The 19,977-nt window shown below is 34.9% G+C and overlaps 1 protein-coding gene across 5 annotated transcripts in view; it reads right to left on the bottom strand.

The window, feature by feature from the left end:
- KIAA0232 (KIAA0232 ortholog) overlaps positions 1–19,977 on the bottom strand; it is a 94,103-nt gene that overhangs the window by 15,899 nt on the left and 58,227 nt on the right. For 4 of the 5 annotated variants that reach the window (XM_074229825.1, XM_074229823.1, XM_074229824.1 and 1 more), the window contains 3 exons: positions 9,269–9,335; positions 8,122–8,203; positions 1,690–4,984 (listed from right to left, as the gene is read on the bottom strand). In XM_074229825.1, coding sequence (XP_074085926.1) covers positions 1,690–4,984; positions 8,122–8,203; positions 9,269–9,335 — 3,444 coding nt within the window. Of the gene's footprint in view, positions 1–1,689; positions 4,985–8,121; positions 8,204–9,268; positions 9,336–11,096; positions 15,183–19,977 lie in introns of those variants that run through there. The other variant, XM_074229827.1, reaches the window with a different exon arrangement.

Genomic DNA, 19,977 nt, shown 5'->3' with positions numbered 1-19,977 from the left:
ATGTAACTTTCAAAAAGAATCAGTTTAGTATTTTAAAAATAAGACACAAACTATTACAAATTCCTGATGTTAAGAGTTGTAGTTGAAGATTAATAATATTAAAACAGATTATATTAGTAGTGTAGTAATGAAATTTCAAGTATCACAGTATGATTTAATCTAGATGAATAGCCTAGGATCACTTGAAAATGAAAAATGCCTGCCTTTTCCTTTAGGAAATTATTCTATCCTTGTTAGTACTCTAAGTCCCTCTTTAATCATGAAACAGTTGTTTAATTAGAAACTATATAAGATTTCTTAGCTTGACAACTAACAATGACTATATAATGAACACACATTCTCTTATTACAGCTGTGTGTATTTACCCAATTATTTTTTTTTTTTTAAACTACCAATTTGGAGGGCATAGCCATTTTCATGCTTACGAGTACTTTGAAAAGTAATGTGACAATCTATATCTTTTTGTAAAACAGATTAAAAGTTTATTAACTGTTACTAGTAAGAATCACTTGGGTTTCAAATCATTTCCAGATAATATATTAGTAGGAAATGAGAACTATCATTAATGAAACATAGTAAAAGAAATAGAAATTTCCTAAAACTAATGCAATTTCGCCAAAATAATATGCAATAAAAACAGTAACAGCATTTTCCATAAAACTCTGTACAGGTTTGTACACAAGAATACAATGCCAAACATTATTAATGGGTCCCATCAAAATAAATGAGTATGTGAAATATTATAGTTTGGACTGTCACTGACCATTTTGCTTGTATCACAGGTAACTAGCTAAAAATGTTACTTTGGAATTTTATAATATTATGAAGGGGTATGGCTATCAGGTAGTAAAGTATGCTGCAAGAGAGATGTTAGTCAGGTAATATCATCTGGAATTTGACTATACACTAGCTATACATAAAGAATATGTTCCTGAATATGTATGAGCTTCATTTCTATACAAATTTAATGTCTTAAGCATATACATAAAGAAGCTCAGTGATAGAGATTTCTTAAGAGCAAAGGTATTTTTATAACACTAATAAAAATATATCTATTTTCTAAATTAGTTTTTATGTGTTATACTAAAAACCTTTCAAAGATCTATTATTGCTTTATCAAAATTTCTTTCAACCAATACATATTTGTAGCCTTTCTACTATGTAGAAGGTCTTCATAAATGCTATAGGGGGAAAAATTGTCACCTGATGGTCAATGACCTGGTAAAAAACTTAACTAGCTGATATTTGGCTTTTTCATCAAGTCCTTACTCAAAATCCTATATGCTTGGTAGAAGGAATATGCTCGTATAATGGTTGAGAACCCAGAATCATTTCCACACAATGAAACAACAGAGTAAACTTTGAAATGCTGACATTTCCAAGGGGAGAAAAGAAATACAAATGAAGTTTGCTGATGACACAAACCATATTAAGCATCAGGTTAATTTTAACCACACCAGGATAAAAGTTTTATGTAACTGTAAAGATTAAATATCTTCAAATGAGTTTGCTCTAATACTTCTCCGTTTCCTTTTCAGCAATTTTTAGTTACCTTTTCCACTGCCTGATATCACTGTAGCTGAACTTGTCACTGACTCTGCAAATATCAATATGAAAATTCTTTTGTATCCATGTATGCATGTGCAAACACATGTGTGATCGTGTGTGCACACACACACAAATACATACCTCTTCTAGTTCTCCTGAAGAAACAGGATTATCTTCATATGCAGGGAATTGACAACCTGCTTTACAACTGCAAAAATTATTTATTTCTTCTTCACAAGGTGCCAATATTTTGCAATTCACTTCTGAGTTTTCTATATGCTCTGTTTCTAAAGATTCTTTCATGCTACACTCTAAACACTGATCTTGCTTTCCTATTGGCAAAATCCCAGCTGATTCTTCCTGGGAATCCAGTGATGTCTGAGCACTCTTCTCCATTCCAGATTTTTTCAATCTGGGAAGGAATTTTCCAGACTCAAGCTCTGACTTTCCATAGTAATGCCCTTCTTTCTCTGCATCTTCTTCCAGGGGTTTGAGATCTGCTTGTGGATCTTCAAACACATCAACTTGAGAAGGGAGAGGATTTGCCTCATCTTTCTCAGATTCAAATTCTGACTCACTTCCTCCTCCTGGAGACAGTTCAGATGCAGAAATTGGGCGAAAGTGAGTCCTTGGAGAAATCCTTATAGCCCTATATTGTGTTCTGTCAACACCACATATCCTAGGATGAAAAACTTCACTGTCTGAATCAGAGCACAGGATTGATTTAGGTTTAAAACTAGGGCTGAAAGATGCAATCCCTTCTGGTTCAAATGAACATTCTACATGAAGAACTTGTGAAAATGGATTGTTTAGGTCAAAGGAAGAGAATGAATATTCGAGCCCAGGATCTTCAACTTGAAAGTTACCACAAGCTCCTAGTAAGTCTTCATGGAAGATAAAAGAAAACCCTTTATTTAATCCACTTTCCCCACTCTTAGATTGATCATTCTGTTCAAATGATACAAATGGTCTCCATAACTGCCTGTGACCTGGTGCAAAACTGTTTCCTGGGGTCATAAAGACATCTGTACCAGCTATTGTCACTACATCAGAGGCTGCACACTGTAGTAGGCTTCCTTTTGTATGACTAGGTGGTACTACTGCCCATTCCCCATCACTATTAAATGTTTTGAGTTCTCCGTAAACTCCACCAAGAATAAATGCGTTTTCTTTATCATCGTTTACATCCCAAGGTTTGGAGGGTGTAGTATAATCACCACCATCTACCTTAGATAGCTCACTTGGAACAAATGCTCTTTTCTCCAAGTTCTCTTTCTGTCCCTCCCATAGATGGTACTCTGATCTCTGCACTGCCTTATTAGGCTCATGGAGGGTTTCCATTTTAGCTTCAGTATCCAAACAGCAGCAGTAGTTATTTACATCTGTTGAAAACAACTCATCATCTATTCTTTCTATTTCTACCATTGCTACAGAATTTCTGTCTGTCATATTTGTCCAAATGTCTTTAATAACCCCTGAGCTGTAGCCATCTCCCGGTGGACTGCTATCACTACAAACTTGTGTAGCTTCATAGTCTTTACTTTCTGTTTTTTGTTCTAGCTGAATACCACAGACAGATTCTAGTTTAGATTTTTTGAAAACCAAATTACACATCTCTCCTAAAGTTCTATCATTTTGCTGGCAAGTTTCTTCTTGCAAAAAATCTAGAAGTTCTTCGTCTACATAATTTGAGGAGACTCTGGGAACTACATAATTAATATCTTCTGCATTAAACTGTGTGGATTCTTCAAACTGAATATTTAAAGTTTCATTGTCTGAACGTGTTTCTTCTGAGTGTGACCATGGACTACAAGTTCTTGTTGAAAGATTGGAACAGTGTTCATTTTCATCAAAGGCACTATTTTTGGTCCATATTAGCAACCTAGACTGTGTTTTTCCAAGCATATTAGCACTACTACTAGAATCTGTATTTTCATTTCCCAAGTTGAGTGTTTCAAAAGAAAATGGTAAAACAGAATTACTGCATTGCACTTCAAACACTGAAAAACAAGAGTTTATACCAGACCCTTCATTAATATCTGAAAAGAGCTCTTGATTGCCAGCAAGCATATGTGAACTAAGCATTGTGCTGTCTAAGATAGGTGAGAGTCTAATAGGAGAATCACCTCCGAAACTTTCCCCATCTGCATCGCCAGAGCTTGAAGATGAACAGCACTCCAAAAATTGAGCTAAATTACTAAGGTCTTGCAAGATTAACCCCTCAGCACCAACAGAGCTGGTAGAATCTGTCCATATTGCACTTTCCCCTTGCAACTCCATTCCATCTAACACTATGCAACATTCTGCCTCAAAATCAGTTTTCTCTTTGCTCTTTTGTCGAATCATATTCAAAATCCGACTTTCTCCTTGCATTGTATCTGAGGCACCAGGATCCAACATGGATTGATCAATATCCACTTCATAGAAGTGTGTTAGTTCTGACAGATGAACATCATCCAAATATTTATTGTCCTCTTGTTGAGAACATAATGAGGTCCCAGTGAGGTCAATATCCTCATTTATAACTGCAGGCATTTCTACAAAGTGACCATCAATGAAAGTACCTGCTGCGAGGTATGTTTTATGAATATTATTGTTGCTAATACAAAGACCATGCACTGATTCTGACAATGCTTCTACTGCTTCTGATGTTAGATCACATGTATCTTGCCTGTTTCTGTATGTAGTCTCAAGTTTACTTTTTCTGCTCACAGGAACAAAATATTCTGTAATTGGTTCCGTATACCATAATGGTTCCTCTTTATATTCTCTTTCATTCCTGCTCTCCAAGTACAGATCTTTTCCTTCTGTGTTGCCAGGATCATTTCTTCCAATTTCTTTCAAATGTCTTTTGCCCCTTTTGCACAGCTGTTTGATAGATCCACTGCTACTGCTGCTGCTACTTCCAGCATGAAACTTTCTTTCAGCCCTTTCACTGGTCTTTACGGAAATCCTGTTTTGACTATTTCGCCCTCTTTTGTTTCGAATCTCTCGTGTTCTATGCCTTACTTTAACACATTTCATTGATGCTTTTAATTCTCCCTGATTACCACTTGAACTTGAGCCTGCTTCACTAGAACCTGAAGACCAGGATCGAGGGCGAATTTTTCCTTCAGGTTTGTGACGGGCTTGCTTTTTATAGAAGGCAGGCTTCTCTTCAATTGTGCCATTATTAAACTTGTTCTCTTTCTCATTTTTACTTTTTTTCAGCTGGATTCGCTCATGTACAGTGCTGGACACTTCACTACTTCTCTCTTTAATGACTTCACTTTCACTATTGCAATCCTTGGGAGAGGATGTGTCTGTGGTAGCTGGTGGAGCTGTGGATGATGAGGATGAGCTAGAGTAAGAGCAAACTTTAGATTTATTCCATACGGTCATGATTTCTTGCAGGCAAACTGGTTTCTCAGAAAGTGGTGGAAATGCCTCGTAGTACCTAAAAGTAAAGAAACTTTCAAAAATTAGTATTTAAAAATATTAGCATGATAAATTCTCCCTTATCTGGAATGACTTCAGAAAACTGGGTATTCCAGTAAAGGGGATGATATATATGCCACTAACAAAAAACCAATTTAATGATTTAGAATACAATGAACAGGGCAGCTAGGTGGCGCAGTGGATAGAGCACCGGCCCTGGAGTCTGGAGGACCTGAGTTCAAATCTGACCTCAGACACTTAATAATTACCTAGCTGTGTGGCCTTGGGCAAGCCACTTAACCCCACTGCCTTGCAAAAACTAAAAAAAAAAAAAATACAATGAACAAACTGAGGCTAACTGACACAAATCCTTCTGTTTCTAACCTTTCCCTGGGTGAAGAAAACAAAAGTAAAGATAAGATACAGTCTCTATCCTCAATGTTTAAGTTAGATGTTTAAAGTTAGAATGAACTGATAATACTAATATCCATGAAGTAATGATGAATAATATTTAGTAGTAGTAATGGGGGACAGAGATCTCAAGGGCTAGAGTAAAGAAAGAAAGGGCTCATAGAGGAGGTGGGGCTTAAGCTTGATCTTAACAAATAGGTAGAATTTGGAGTAATATAGGGGAAGACAGGCCAGATAAGAGAAACATAATCAAAGTTATTGAGACAGCCAGAGTATAGTGGAAAGAACCCTGAACTGGATTCAGTAGACCTGGCTTTGAATACCAGCTCTGCCACAAGGTCCATGTATGTATGTCACAAACTCTTTTGGCCTCCAGTTTCCTCATCTGTAAAATGAAGGGGTTGAAGTGAATATAAATAGCCTAATAGATCTAAATCTTATGATTTTACAAAAAATTCTGAGCAAACTAGCCTCTTATACTTCTTATAGGGAGGACTATACAGCGGGAAGCAAAATAGAGTGGAATTCCCTTACTGAGAGTCTAGAAAGCAAAGCAGAAAAATTTTCATTTTCTATAGAAACAAACTGGAAATCAGTGAAGGTCTCTGATAAAGACAACAAAGTGAAAAAAAGTCTGAGTAATATTCATTTAGTAGAAGTATATAGGACAAATAGGTTAGGAACAAATCCAGAGTTAGGGAGGCTACTTTAATAATTCAAGCATGAGGTGATGAGATACAAGGTAGTCCCACCAAAATATTATTGACTATTAAAGATCACTTTTAACATAATGCTTTAAAGTTTACAAAATGTTATTCTTACAACAATCTTGGCAATTCTTCCCATCTTGTAAATGGAAACTGAGGTTCAGAAGGAGAAATGACTTATTCATAATCATACAACTTTAAGTGCCAAATCTGGAATTTTTTTTTAATTCAAGTTTGGTGTTCTATCCACTGTACCAATTCTAAATGTAACTCTTTTTTTTAAAACTTTTTTGAAGGTGTTCCATACAGTGCCTTAGAGTCACTACTCAGCAACTGTATTCCATTTATCTCTGGTTTCCCCACAGCAGATAAAACAGAATTTTATACATAGGATATGTGAATATTGGTTGAATGAGTGAATTAATTTTACCATAGGCACAGATGGTTGGATTATTTAAAATTTACATCAGGGTGGTGATGCCATGATAAGCACATAAATTGGATTTGAGTGAGAAGGTACAAAGGTATCAGCCTCCTTTCTCCTCCAGAGCTATCTGGGTCCAGTAGCCAGATCTGAATCAGGGCAACTGGAGATGGCCCTGGCTGTAAGGCAATCAGGGTTAAGTGACTTGCCCAAGGTCACAAAGCTAAGTGGCAAGTGTCTGAGGCTGAATTCGAGCTCCTGTCCTCCTGAATCCAAGGCCAGTGCTCTATCCATTGAGCCACCTAGCTGCCCTAGTTTATTATTATTAAAGAAGATGAGTCAATAGCTTATTGGTGGGGCGGCTAGGTGGCACCTGGAGTCAGGAGTATCTGAATTCAAATCCAGCCTCGGACACTTAATAATTACCTAGCTGTGTGGCTTTGGGCAAGTCACTTAACCCCACTACCTTGCAAAACCTAAAAAAAAAATAATTTACTGGTTTTTTGAAAGGCACAATAGACATTATATTGACAAGTCACAAGGAATTTTTAGAAAGGTTTTTGATTTTCATCAAGCATAATCTTGGAAAAAAACTAATATTAGGTGACAGTTTGTAAGGCCAGGTGAAAAAGAATTCCTCACTGACTCATTGTCAAGTTGGGAATCACAGTCCAGTTTTAAAAATGAACAGAATGATCAAAATTAATGATTTTTCTTTATTCACAATTACAAATATGAGTTTTTTCCAAAATCTTTAATGAAAATCTAAGCTTCTTTCTTTTTTTTTAGTTAGGTTTTTAAAGGTAATGGGGTTAAGTGGCTTGCCCAAGGCCACACAACTAGGTAATTATTAAGTGTCCGAGGCTGGATTTGAACTCAGATCCTCCTGACTCCAGGGCCAGTGATCTATCCACTGTGCCACCTAGACAACCCAATATAAACTTCTCTTGCTCTTCAAACATACACTTAGTATGTAAAATTTTCACTTTCATAGCCCGATAAAGTCATCTGCCCACAAAAGCACTTGAAAGTAAGTTAATGTGAATAGACTTTATTAGACTGTATTAGAAAACTCATTTAACACAGTACTTACTTTTATTGTGTACTGTATAGCCACATTATGACATAATCTAATGGATAAGAACTACAGTGATGATCAGGTGATCTGGTTCTATGTTAAATTCTACTAAAAATTTCTCCTATCATCTTGGGCAACTTGATCTAACTCAAATTCTTTATTTGCAAATATTGAATAACATTTCCTCTTTATCTAGTTTTTATCTCCATTCAGGAATATTTTAATCACCTTCAATGAACACAAAACTCAGTGCTGAAATATGTATAAATATTTTGTTCTGCTTGTTAAAAAAATATGAAAACATTTCCACACAGTTAAAAATAACATTATAATGAAAAGGTTGAAAAGTGGAGGCTTCTTATCAGAAATTGACCTTTATACTTAACTCATACCATAGAAAACACAAAAAGAAATGTGTTTGTAAACAGGACCTCCAGGGAAAGTAAAAACTAAATAACCAAATTTTTTCTTTTCTATTAATTTGGTTTAACCAACTTACATTCACATTTAAGAAAAAAAAATAAAACCCCACATACATTTCCACTTGATCCTTTGCTGTGGGAGAGATTTCTGCCTCTGGAGAGGGAGATCCCTCTAATTTTTTGTTAATCTTCTCTTCTGTTACAAGACAAAAATTCAAAAATGGCTCTTATTTCACTTTTAAAATATTCATTTGCTTACATTTTAAAAACTCAATTATAAGTTATATAAATTATTATTTATCTAAAACAGTCATATTATTTTTTCTGATTAAAAACCAACAACAATAAAAAAACACAGCATGTTTGTCAAGGACCATCTTCTTGTGCCAAAGTTTTCACTAATTAAAAGTTAACTTATTAATTATCTATATACTTATATAAAGATAATATGAAGTCCTTTGAGTTTTTCTGATATAAACTGACTTAAGCTTAAGAACACAGACATTTTTTTCAAATCCTTGAAATATTATCTCACCATTTAAAAATCTTGAAGCTGCATGGACTTTACATTGTTAGACATTGGCTAAAATTAATTAAAATATTTAAAGAAATGTCTTAATATGACAGGTTAACAGTTACATAGTATCTAGGTCAATACAGATATTTTATCATGTCAAGTAGCAAAAGGAATTCCTCAGCCTGACTTCAGTTTTGTCTTCAGATAAATTGCCAAATATTACTGTTGTTTTAGGCATGAAGCAGGAATACACTTAGGTGGACAGCAAGTATAAGATGAGTAATAGGACAAAGGGCTCCTTAGCCTTTGTGAGGAACCATGACCAGGAGCATGTGTGTGTGTGTGTGTGTGCACGTGCACACACGTGCACACACATATGTATATATGTCCCCTGAACCAGGGGGATACATAATGTATATACATGCATCCCTCCATTCCTGATACTTTAGTTTGTCAGATTTGAAATTGCTTCGAAAAAGGAAGCAATCAAGTTTGCTTCAAAACTAAATTAGTAGTTAACTTATTTTGACTAAGAGAAGGAGGTTGCACCTTCAGGTCATAATACAAAGAAAAAGGATCTAATTTCATTATCATTATTGTTGAAAACATAGATAATGGTGCTGCATTGTTGATTCACTAGCAGCTACTTATCAAAAACATAGGAACCTAATCACAAATTTCAGTTCTTAGAGCTATGATCCTAGTGGAAGTTAGAACCATTCACTGCAGATAGGAATCTCTCACCTTGCTTACTCTGAAGGTCCTTCAGTCTGGAGCAGAGCTCCTCCACTAAAGTTTCAATTCCAGAGCTCTATATAAGAATAGAAATAGACAGGTTAAAACCAATTATAAAGTTTGGAGAGTCACAGTCTTTGTTTTGATATTGATACATAATTCAAGCTTTAAATATAAATAATTAAATATATAAATGATAAACTGGGATAGCATAAGACTTGAAAGTTGTTATTCAGAGACTATTTTATCATGTCAGATAATATATTCAAATAGAATAGAATGAACTAGAAAAGTGTGGCCTCAACAGCAGCATTTTCAAAATAGCAACAATACCACAATCAGAGAAAATATGATGTTTTTGTGATAGATTTTCTAAGTTCTCTTTGTTAAAACCCTATGCCATGATGCTAAGTATAACACTTGGGGGTTCAGAAGACCTGTGTTCTGATGCTGTCTCCTTTTTCTAACAAGGTGACCTCAAGTAAATCACTTCCTCTCTCTGAGTATTAGTTTTCTGATCTGTAAAATGAGGATATCGGCACTATTTACTTCACAGATTTATGAGAATCATATGAGATAAACTCTCCTAAAGGTGGCCTAATAATGGAAAGGGCAAGTGAGTTAAGAAGACTTTGTTTCAAACCCCATCTGCTAAAAACAATGTATGTGACCATGGGGAAAATCACTTATCTGTCTGTAACTTGGAAAACTACATTTACCTACTGGTGTTCTAAAGATAAAATGACTTAGTATATAGAAAGTATTCTGAAAAGCTTTAAGCAATGCCTAAATTGTCAGTTATTATTAAAGAACATGATCTCATTCACTAGGCAAAAAAAAGGTATGAGATAAACAAACTATAGATAAATTATATGTCCATAAAAAGCATACATTGTACTTATCCATTTGTCATATATCAAGTGTGATACAAAGAAAATTCAAAAGACTCAGGTCTTAACCTCTAGAAGCATATAACCTTTAGTTTAAAAAAATAGAATACACAGACATTAATCAAATGTCTGGACAGTAAGATCTTTTTATGAACATTCAATTTTATCATTATAAAGTTATTATTGAATTAATTGCATTGGGGGAGGAGAATTAGGAATAGCAGGGAAAGCTGTGGGGGGGCAGAGTAGAGACCACAGTAGAGAAAAAGAGCAAAAAATAGCAAAAATCTTGCTATGGGGCAGTCAATTTTTTTAAAAAAAATCAGATAACTAGATATATATTCATCAAAAAAATGTGTAGTATGTGTGACTGCATTTCTTAAAAATAAGGAGAAATAAAATCTAGAAAATCTATAAACATAAGCAGATATGTTTCTAAGAAACTTGAGTCATCAAGTTTATATCTGAAGGATAAAAGTCCTTTTTAAACTAGAGGTTTAAACAGGTCTTCCCAGTTTTAAAACAATTAGAACAAGCGTACATGACAAAGCACTTCTCTAACTCATCACCATCACTGGAACCTTGAGGGTCTAAAAATAAAACTTTACACCATTTGCTTAACTTAAAATGTCTTAGCACCGGTATTAAAAATAACCTAAATAAGCATGCATACAGTTACACAGATTAAGAAGCTAGAAATGCATTGCGATGAAAAGATGAACATTAAAAGTCAATAGTTTTACATTTCATGTGTGAGAGGTAATAGATTTTATAAAGAAAAGGAGACAGAAGGAGAAAGGGAAAATAAGAGTCCCAAATCCTTCTCTCGCCTTTACTCTACTGCCCATTAAAGACCATGAAAAACCTAAAAGAACCTGTGGCTGACATTAGCACCAAATGTCATTATCACTCCAACTTAATAATTCCATATGAAAAAATTGTCTTACCATGCTTTTCAAGGAGTGACAAGTTTTGGAATTACACTCCATTTCCTCCTGATCCTGAAACTAATACTTATGTCAGCTGACATGCTGCATTCTCTTCTGTAGAGCAAGCCTGGGCTAAAAAACAGTCTCCAGGGCAGAATGCCAGCCTCTAGGGATTGCTTATTCCTCTGCTTTGGCACTCTCAAATGCCTGCAGCTCAGGGTCATATTGACTCAGAAAGGCTAAATGTATTCAAATGATGTTTATTACAATTGATTGAATGTTGATATAATTGTTGGTGCCTTATCACAGGTTTTCATTTCATACCATAGAGTAATGTAGCTATTTTATCAATTAAGACTGCATGGTTTTATGGCTTTGATTTGCTTTAATACATTGACTCAAAGCTTGATTTTATGCTAAATGCATAGGTTAAAAGCAAGCTTTATATATGTATATTCTTGGTTTCTTTCCTTGACTATTTCTGAATTTTAAATAACTTATTTTTATCTTTAAAACACCATGTTACCATACCGACATATATAGAAACATGGACAAATTAACTAGGAAGAGAGGAGGAAGACTATACCAAAAATTCCAATTCAACGGTCCCTATGAAAATGTTAATCTAATGGGAAGGTGGGGAGAGGAAGAGAGGAATGAGCAACTGCTACCAACATATTGGATGCATCATGCCAGGATTCTGGTTTAAACATATGATTTCAACTGACTGGTTGGTGATCCATGACCAAGTCATAGCAAAAATTCTCAAGAGGAAATGAGTAATAAAGTGAAAATCTGCCTATTTTATTTGAAATACTCTAATAAACAGGTGTACTTCAAATCATGTATACCATGCATGGTACTACAAAGTCAATGTCAAGGCACAGTCCCCTCTCAGCTAGGTCCCTGGGCTTTGGAATGGGGAACCTTCCACCAAATAGACTTGCATAGCCTTGCACTTTGGCAGCCAGATTCAAGTCTTAATGACCCCCCCCCCATACACACACCCTCCTCTCAGCTCTTTGAGGGCAGGGATTGTCATGCTTTTTTATTTGAATTTCCAGAACTTCATACAGTGTCTGGCACATACCAAAGAGCTCAATAAATACCTTTTCATTCATTTATTCAAATTATTTCTAGTATTCAATTAAAAATTATGAAGACTCTCCCCCCAAGTTCTAGTCCTGCTCCAATTTTGGTGTTTAACACATTTTATTTCTCTCCAATTTTCCGAAAATAAATATTCCATATATATCAAATGTATGGTAACATTTACTCAGGCAGTTTATTAAATTAACCAAAAATTCTGGCTATATGGAAATTGCCTCATCTTCTGGGAAGGAACAAAAACCAGCAGTTTTTGCCAAATCTGAAAAGACTTTTCTTTCTTCTTTCAAGCTTCCCTCTACATTACTTTCAAGAATACCTCTCAATTTTTGAACTTCCTTGTAAACTGCTAATTTGAGCTATGATCTGCCATGTTATTATTTATTTGTTAAACTCCTCTGATTTCTGCAGGAATTTACATCATCATAGAGTTTGGGGGAGGGCAGTAAAAGTGAGATACAGGAATCCCACCACCTCTGGTTAGCTTTTCCTAGTTTTGTTCCTAAAGGCAAGAGAGGAGGGAGAACAGATATGAAGGGTTCCCCCTCTCCTGTTTTCTCTTCAGAAGCACAAGAAAGGAAAGGAAAGGGCTCACACTGTGGAGAGACAGGAGGAGGAAGGCTCCTGCCAAAGCCTTAGAAAATTGTGTATATTAGAAAACTCTTTAAGGTGCTTCCCTTAGCCTCTGGGGAAATGTGCCCAGGTGAAAAATGGGTTCTTTCAAAGGGAAGACAAACTCTTTAATGGAATGGGAACATCTTTTGGATAACTGCAAGAAAGGTATCACCAGGGGTTCTTATTCTAAGGTCCAGGAGCTTGTATTTTTAAAGCAAGAGAAGCCAGATTTGGAAGAAGGCCTGGAATAAAAATAAAGAGAAAGGACTGAAGAGGCCTACAATTTGAAATTAAACCATAAATATTTAGATTTATGCAGATTAGTGCTACTAGGGTCAAAGCCAGAAAAGACAAATCTAGGCTCTAACATAGTAATTAGGTATTCTATTTGTTATCAATTTTTTTGGCTCCTGATCATGCATAGGGAATATACTGTGCTAAGTTATAACTCTGTGTGAAATATTGTGAATTTAAATTTAGAACAAGCACTGAATCCTCAGTGCAGATTAAATCATATTTAAAGTCAAAACCAATATCCTCTCTGCCAGGCACTAACAATATCTTACTACTATCAAAAGCAATGAAAAATTACTTATCTTGTATGAGTAGGAGGAACAAAAGGGCAGAAACTCTGGTATATTTAACTCTGAGATTCTCCATGAAAGCGAAGACTTTTGTCTTATTCTTCACAGAAATACAATTGCTTGAATTTAAAGATAGCTTAAAATTATCTATAGCTTAGGGAAATTAAGGGCCTAAAAACTAAAAATGATATGCCCATAGGCACACAATTCCTTACTGACATATTTGAAATTCAAACCCAGTTCTTTAGATTGCAAATTTAGTCATCCTTTTTAAAAAAAAAAAAAAAAATGAATATGGTCATCAAGTTACAAACATGTCAAGATACAAGGCAGGAAAAAACCAGGAAAGAGGAATGACTATATAAGAAACTATGAACTGCTATCACATAGAAGTTTTATTCAAAGAAAAATATATAAATAATCCCAGCACTCATAAAATTCAACCTAAGGCAAAAAGATAATATGTAAATAACTAGGTGAATACTAGAAAATACAGAATTGAAGGAAAGTAATTTGAAAGGGGGAGGAAATAGCTTGAGGGACCAGGAAAGGTCTTCTGTAAAAGCTGAGATTTGATCTGAGTGTTGAAAGCCAGGGCAGCTAAGAGGCAGGAGGCAGAAGTGAGAAAAAGGGGCTGAGAACATTCTAGGTAGGGGGTACAGCCAGGGCAAAGGTACAAAGTCAAAAGAAGGATGTCATATTCAAGAAACTGCAGGGCAGTTGAATCTGTGAGAGGAAAGAAGACTGGAAAGGTAGGAAGAGAGGAGCAGGTTGTGCCAAATGCAGTTTATATTTGGGGAATCACTAGATTTAATGAGGAGGAAGACATGTATAGACCTGCACTTGGGAAAGTCATTTTGGCAGCTGAGTAGAGATAGGACTGGTATAGGGAGAGATTTGGAACCAGGAGGGCTGGGCTAGGGAAATGGTCTGTCCATGACAGCACAGTGTTCACAAAGAAGAAAGGATATATACAGGAAGTGCTAAGACTTAGCAAAAGATTGGTCTGTGGAAGAAGTGAGGAGGGGGAGGATAACATGGAGGCTGACAACCTGGGTGACTGGGAGGATGATGGTGCCTTTGACAGCAACACAAAAGTTCAAAAGAAAAGGTTTTCAAGGAAAGATAATGAGTTCTGTTTTGGACACGTTGAATTTGAGATGCTATTGGGACACCTAGTTCAAAATGTCCAAAAAGTGGTACAGGACTGGAGCTCAGGAAAGAAAAGAGGCCTAGTAAGAGGACTGGGAACAGAAATTTACACAGAAGTGGTAACTGAGATCATCAAGTAAGAGAACATGGAGTGGGGGCAGCTAGGTGGCACAGTAGATAGAGCACCAACCCTGGAGTCAAGAGGACCTGTGTTCAAATCCGGCCTCAGACATTTAATAATTACCTAGCTGTGTGACCTTGGACAAGTCAGTTAACCCCCAATGCCTTAAATAAAACTTTTAAAAATTATTAAATAAGAGAATATGGAGTGAAAAGAGAAGAAATACCATGACACAGTATGGTGGACCACTGGCTAGTAGTAGAAGAGACACAGATGAAGAACCAGTAAAGGAGAATGAGGAGCAATTAGACAAGGAAAACTAGGTGAGAGCCAGAGGGAAGAGGATTCAAAAGGTAATCAACTGTCAAAAGCATCAGAGAGGTCAAGGAGGATAAGAATTGAAAAATGGAATGAGAATGCACAATTAAGAGATCACTGGTTCCTAATTAAGTAACAAATTCTGAAAATTAAAGGAGGAAATTAATAAAATTGAAAGAAAATAAACCAATACATAAAATTAAGTTGATTTTATGGAAAAAAACCCAGAAAATTCAATTACCAGATCAAAAATGAAAAAGGTAAATTTACCAACAATGAGGAGAAAATTAAAGTTATAATTCAGAACTATTTTGCCCAAATGAATGTCAATAAATTTGACAAATCTAAGTGAAAAGGATTAATATTTATAAAAATATAAACTGCCCAAGTTAAAAGAAAAGGCAATAGAAAACTTAAATAACCTATCTTAGAAAAAGTAATTGAACAAGTCATCAATGAACTTCCTAAGAAAAAATTTCCAGGACTAGATGGATTCACGGGTGAATTCTACCCAACAGTCAAGTAATAATTAGTTCCAATTCTTATATAAACTATTTGAAAAAGAGATGAAGGAGTTCTGTCTAATTCTTTCTACGATACCAATATGGTGCTGATACCAAAACCAGGAAGAGTTAAAACAGAGAAAGAAAATTATAGACTTAATTTCCCTAATGAATATGGATGCAAAAATTTTAAATAAAATATTAGCAAAGTGATTACAACAAGTAATTACTAGGATAATATACTATGTTCAAGTAGGATTTATACAAGGAATGCAAGGTTGGGCCAAAATTAGGAAAACTATCAACAATTAACCATATCAATAACAAACCTAACAGAAATCATTTCAACAGATGCTGAAAAAGCTTTTGACAAAATACAACATCCATTCCTATTAAAAACACTGGAGGGGGCAGCTAGGTAGCACAGTGGATAGAACACTGGCCCTGGAGTCAGGAGTACCTAAGTTCAAATTTGGCCTCAGACACAATAATTATCTAGCTATGTGGCCTTGGGCAAGCCACTTAACCCCATTTGCCTTGCAAAAAAATCTAAAAAACAAACAAAAAACACTGGAGAGAATAGAAATAATGAAGTGTACCTTAAAACATTATGGAGTATCTATCTAATACCATATTAATTATTCTAAAGCATGGGTCTGATCATATCATCGTCTTGCTAAAGGAAACTCCAGTGGCACCCTATTTCCTCTCAAAGAAAATAAAAACTACATCTTTTGACCCTTAAAATCCTACCCAGGGGCGGCTAGGTGGCGCAGTGGATAGAGAACCGGCCCTGGAGTCAGGAGTACCTGAGTTCAAATCTGGCCTCAGACACTTAGTAATTACCTAGCTGTGTGGCCTTGGGCAAGCCACTTAACCCCACTGCCTTGCAAAAACTAAAAAAAATAAAAATAAAAATAAAAAAACCCTACCCAATCTTCCATTAGTTTAACTCTCTTCATACACCTGCCATTTCTGACTTCTCTATTTCTGTACATACTGATCCCCATGTTTGAACAATTCAGTCTTTGCCTCCTGGAATTTTTGGTTCCCTATAAGCTAAGCTTGTTAAGTATTTACTTCTTTTAAGGTCTCTCTAAAATTTTCCTGTGCCCCAATGCTTTATATATGTTTATTCATTGTAGTTCAAGTTATTTGTTACTGATTATCTTGTATTTATGACTAGGTTGCATCACCTTAGTAATTATAAGCTCCCTGAGGGCTAGAACTGTCTCACTTTTGTATTTGTATATTTTGTACCTGGCAGATGGTAAGTACGTTCTTGCTGAGAAATACCCATTCACTACCCTAGAGCAATTTCTTTCTTCTCTATACCCATCTCATCCACATCACCTTTTCCACTGGTATTTTCTAGCTATATTTCTTCCTATTACTCCCATCAATTATCAGAAATACTTGTCAAAAGGATGCATGGCTTTCTAGATATATTATATAGATACCATCTCAATTGTGAGAGATTTTGTTTTAAGTCTGAGGCTCTTCTTGAGGAGTCAGAATTTTAAACATGGGTCCAGAGATAATAAAACTTTAGATTTACCAATCATTAGAGCCATACTTCTATTTTACAGTGTAAGGTCTCTAATACCCTCTATGTTCCATTAAAATAATAGTAGCTAACAATCTATATAGATTCTTCACAAAAAATTCTGTGAAACCTAGGCTCATTTCTAGAAAAGGAAAATGAGCTACACATAACTAAGTGAACTAAGTAGAGCTAAATCAGAATGAAGAAGATATTTTTTTGTTGGACAAAGATAAAAACTTAGAGGATAGTTTCTCTACAAGTGTACACATAACCAACAAAATTTAAAATAAAAAAAAATTAAAAATAGAGTAATTTGAATGATGTAAACACAAACTGAAAAGGGTTTGAGAATGTATGCAATTCTGCTTTATAAGATGTTGATATCCTAGATCCCATCCTCTGGTTTAGTTTTACCCTATAGGATGAAAAAGTAGAAGAGAAAAAGAAGACATCTTCAACTCCATATATTTTTAGGTTGTTAGGAGGAGAAAGATCCAGACTAGTAAGAGCTAATTCTCAATTTAATAATAATTCAATAACAATTCTCTCATTAGTTCATGATTAACATCTGATTAAGAAAATTAGGCCCTGGTTTTTAACATGCTTATAAAAAGTAATTATTTCCTTTTACTTGGAAATACACAATGGAGAATTTCTTTCCTGTTTGCTTAAATCTAATCCAATAACTACTATATTTTCTGAAAGAGATAAGAGGATCATATGAACATTGATTTAATGCTATAAGGGACTTAGAGAGACATCATCCAATCCAGTGGCATCAAACACCAAAATATCACCATCAACCCCATCAGCTACATGTAGACTTAGTTTTAAAATGTAATGTTATCTATGTTTTATTTTATTTCATTTTGTTATATACTTCTCAATTACATTTTAATCTTGTTTAGGTCACTGCAGATAACAGGCATGCCTATATATATATATGTGTGTGTGTATATATATATATATGTATACACACACACACACACACACACACACATATCTGATACCTCTGATCCACTCCAATCTCTTCATTTTATCGATGAGGGAATTGAGAACAATGGGTTGTAAAATAGAAGAGCTAGGATTCAAATCTAAGTCTTCAGGCTCCAAATTCTATTCCCCCCCCCCCTTCATTGGATAAATGACATTTAAAAGTTAAAGGTAAACTGGCTTGGCCAAACTATTTTTCAGTGAATGCTATTACTCTATAATACTCAGTATGGAACTTATTCAATTTCTTTCCTGTGCATTGGGTTCTCCCCCCCCCAATCTCTTTTTCTTTGCATGCATATTGGTGTTTCTATCCTCCACAGCCTAACCTGAGTGTGCTTTTCTTTTTCTCAATCATGTGTATACTTCCTACCTCTTCATTTTATTGCCATCCCCACTATGTATAGTTTTTGCCCCTTACCAAATCTTTTCCCCTTTCTTCCTTCTGCTTTTTTTCTCACCAAAAATATCTTCCATGTAAAATGAAAATGAACAATATAATTTACTATTTGTAGCCATTAATGAATATAATTTTAATGGTTCTTTAAAATTAAATATTTCAAATTTCTCTACTCAGACATACTAATTTTTCTTCAATATGGCCCTGAAAGAGAAATATTTCCCCTCTTCCCTTAATGTTGGTTAACTTAATTTTTCCTCAAAAGCTCACTTTTTAATTATAGTTTATTAAAATACATGATTAGGTTTGGCTGCTTTAAGATATTGTTTAATAGAAGAAAATCAATAAATAATTAAATAAATTAAATAATAAAATTTGTATTTAATCTTATTATTTTATGAAGGAAAAAATACTTTTAACAGAAATACAAATGCCAAATTCAAATGAAGACAAAAACAGATCCACATCATTGTGATGATCAAAGTGAAAATATTTAAGGAATTACTCTGCAACAAATGCCCTTTGACAGAAAATTCTGGAAAGCAAAAGTGAACAATATTTTTTCTCCTTTTGAGAGAATAAGGGAGCAGGGTAGGAGTTTTGGGAAAAAAAGATTACAGAAAAACAAACAGGAGCTCTCAAGCTTGGACAAATTGCTTAAATTCTCCAGGTCTCTTTTCTCACCTTTTAAGTAAGGGATGTGGAAAAGCTGACTTTTAACATGCATTTTATTTTTTTTAGTTTTTTTTTCTTTTTGTAAGGCAATGGGGTTAAGTGGCTTGCCCAAGGCCACACAGCTAGGTATTATTAAGTGTCTGAGACTGGATTTGAACTCAGGTACTCCTGACTCCAGGTGCTCTATCCACTGCACCACCTAGCTGCCTTTTAACATGCATTTTAACTCTAAATCTATGATACTAAGAATACCTCAGACAATGGGGAATAAAAAAGGTAGGATTAAGAGATGATTGTGTGACAAACAAATCTTCCCCGTTAAGTAGGTTAACAGGTTAGATTGTTACTAAATATGTGAAACTCTGTTGTCTACGTGCTTGCAAAGTGCTAACTTTAAAACTGCATCCTAGTGTAGAGAAAACATTCATGCCAGTGCAGTGAGTAGCTGATGACAGATGACGTATTAGAAAGCGGGCTAGAAAAAAGGTCAGGAGAAAGAGTTTTAGATTCTAGCTGGAGCATCATCTTGAGCAAGTCACTGAACCTTGTTTCAGTCTCCTTTTGTGTTAGATGAAAATAAACCCAAGGAACCAATCTCAGAGGGTTCTTTGAAGAAGCTTGGTTAAATGTGAAATTTCTTTAAGAACTTCTGTTCTCTATATTGATAAAAAGTATTTCCCCCTCATATTTGACTAAAAATATATGTTAAGCATTCAATATAACAGCTACAAAAAAAGATGGTTCTTGTTTTCTAGGGACATATGTCTAATAAGAATCTTTTAGTCTATGGTAAGTGCTCAAAAACTATATGCTATGTCTCTTTTAAATCTTTCCTCAATTTCCTCATCTAACAAATGAGTAAGTTAGACTAAAGATTTTCTAAGG

The sequence above is a fragment of the Macrotis lagotis genome, chromosome 3 (assembly GCF_037893015.1).
Source record: "Macrotis lagotis isolate mMagLag1 chromosome 3, bilby.v1.9.chrom.fasta, whole genome shotgun sequence".
In the NCBI taxonomy this organism is placed as follows: domain Eukaryota; kingdom Metazoa; phylum Chordata; class Mammalia; order Peramelemorphia; family Peramelidae; genus Macrotis; species Macrotis lagotis.
Note: the sequence above shows the minus strand (reverse complement) of the source record. Positions and strands in the feature narration are given on the sequence as shown.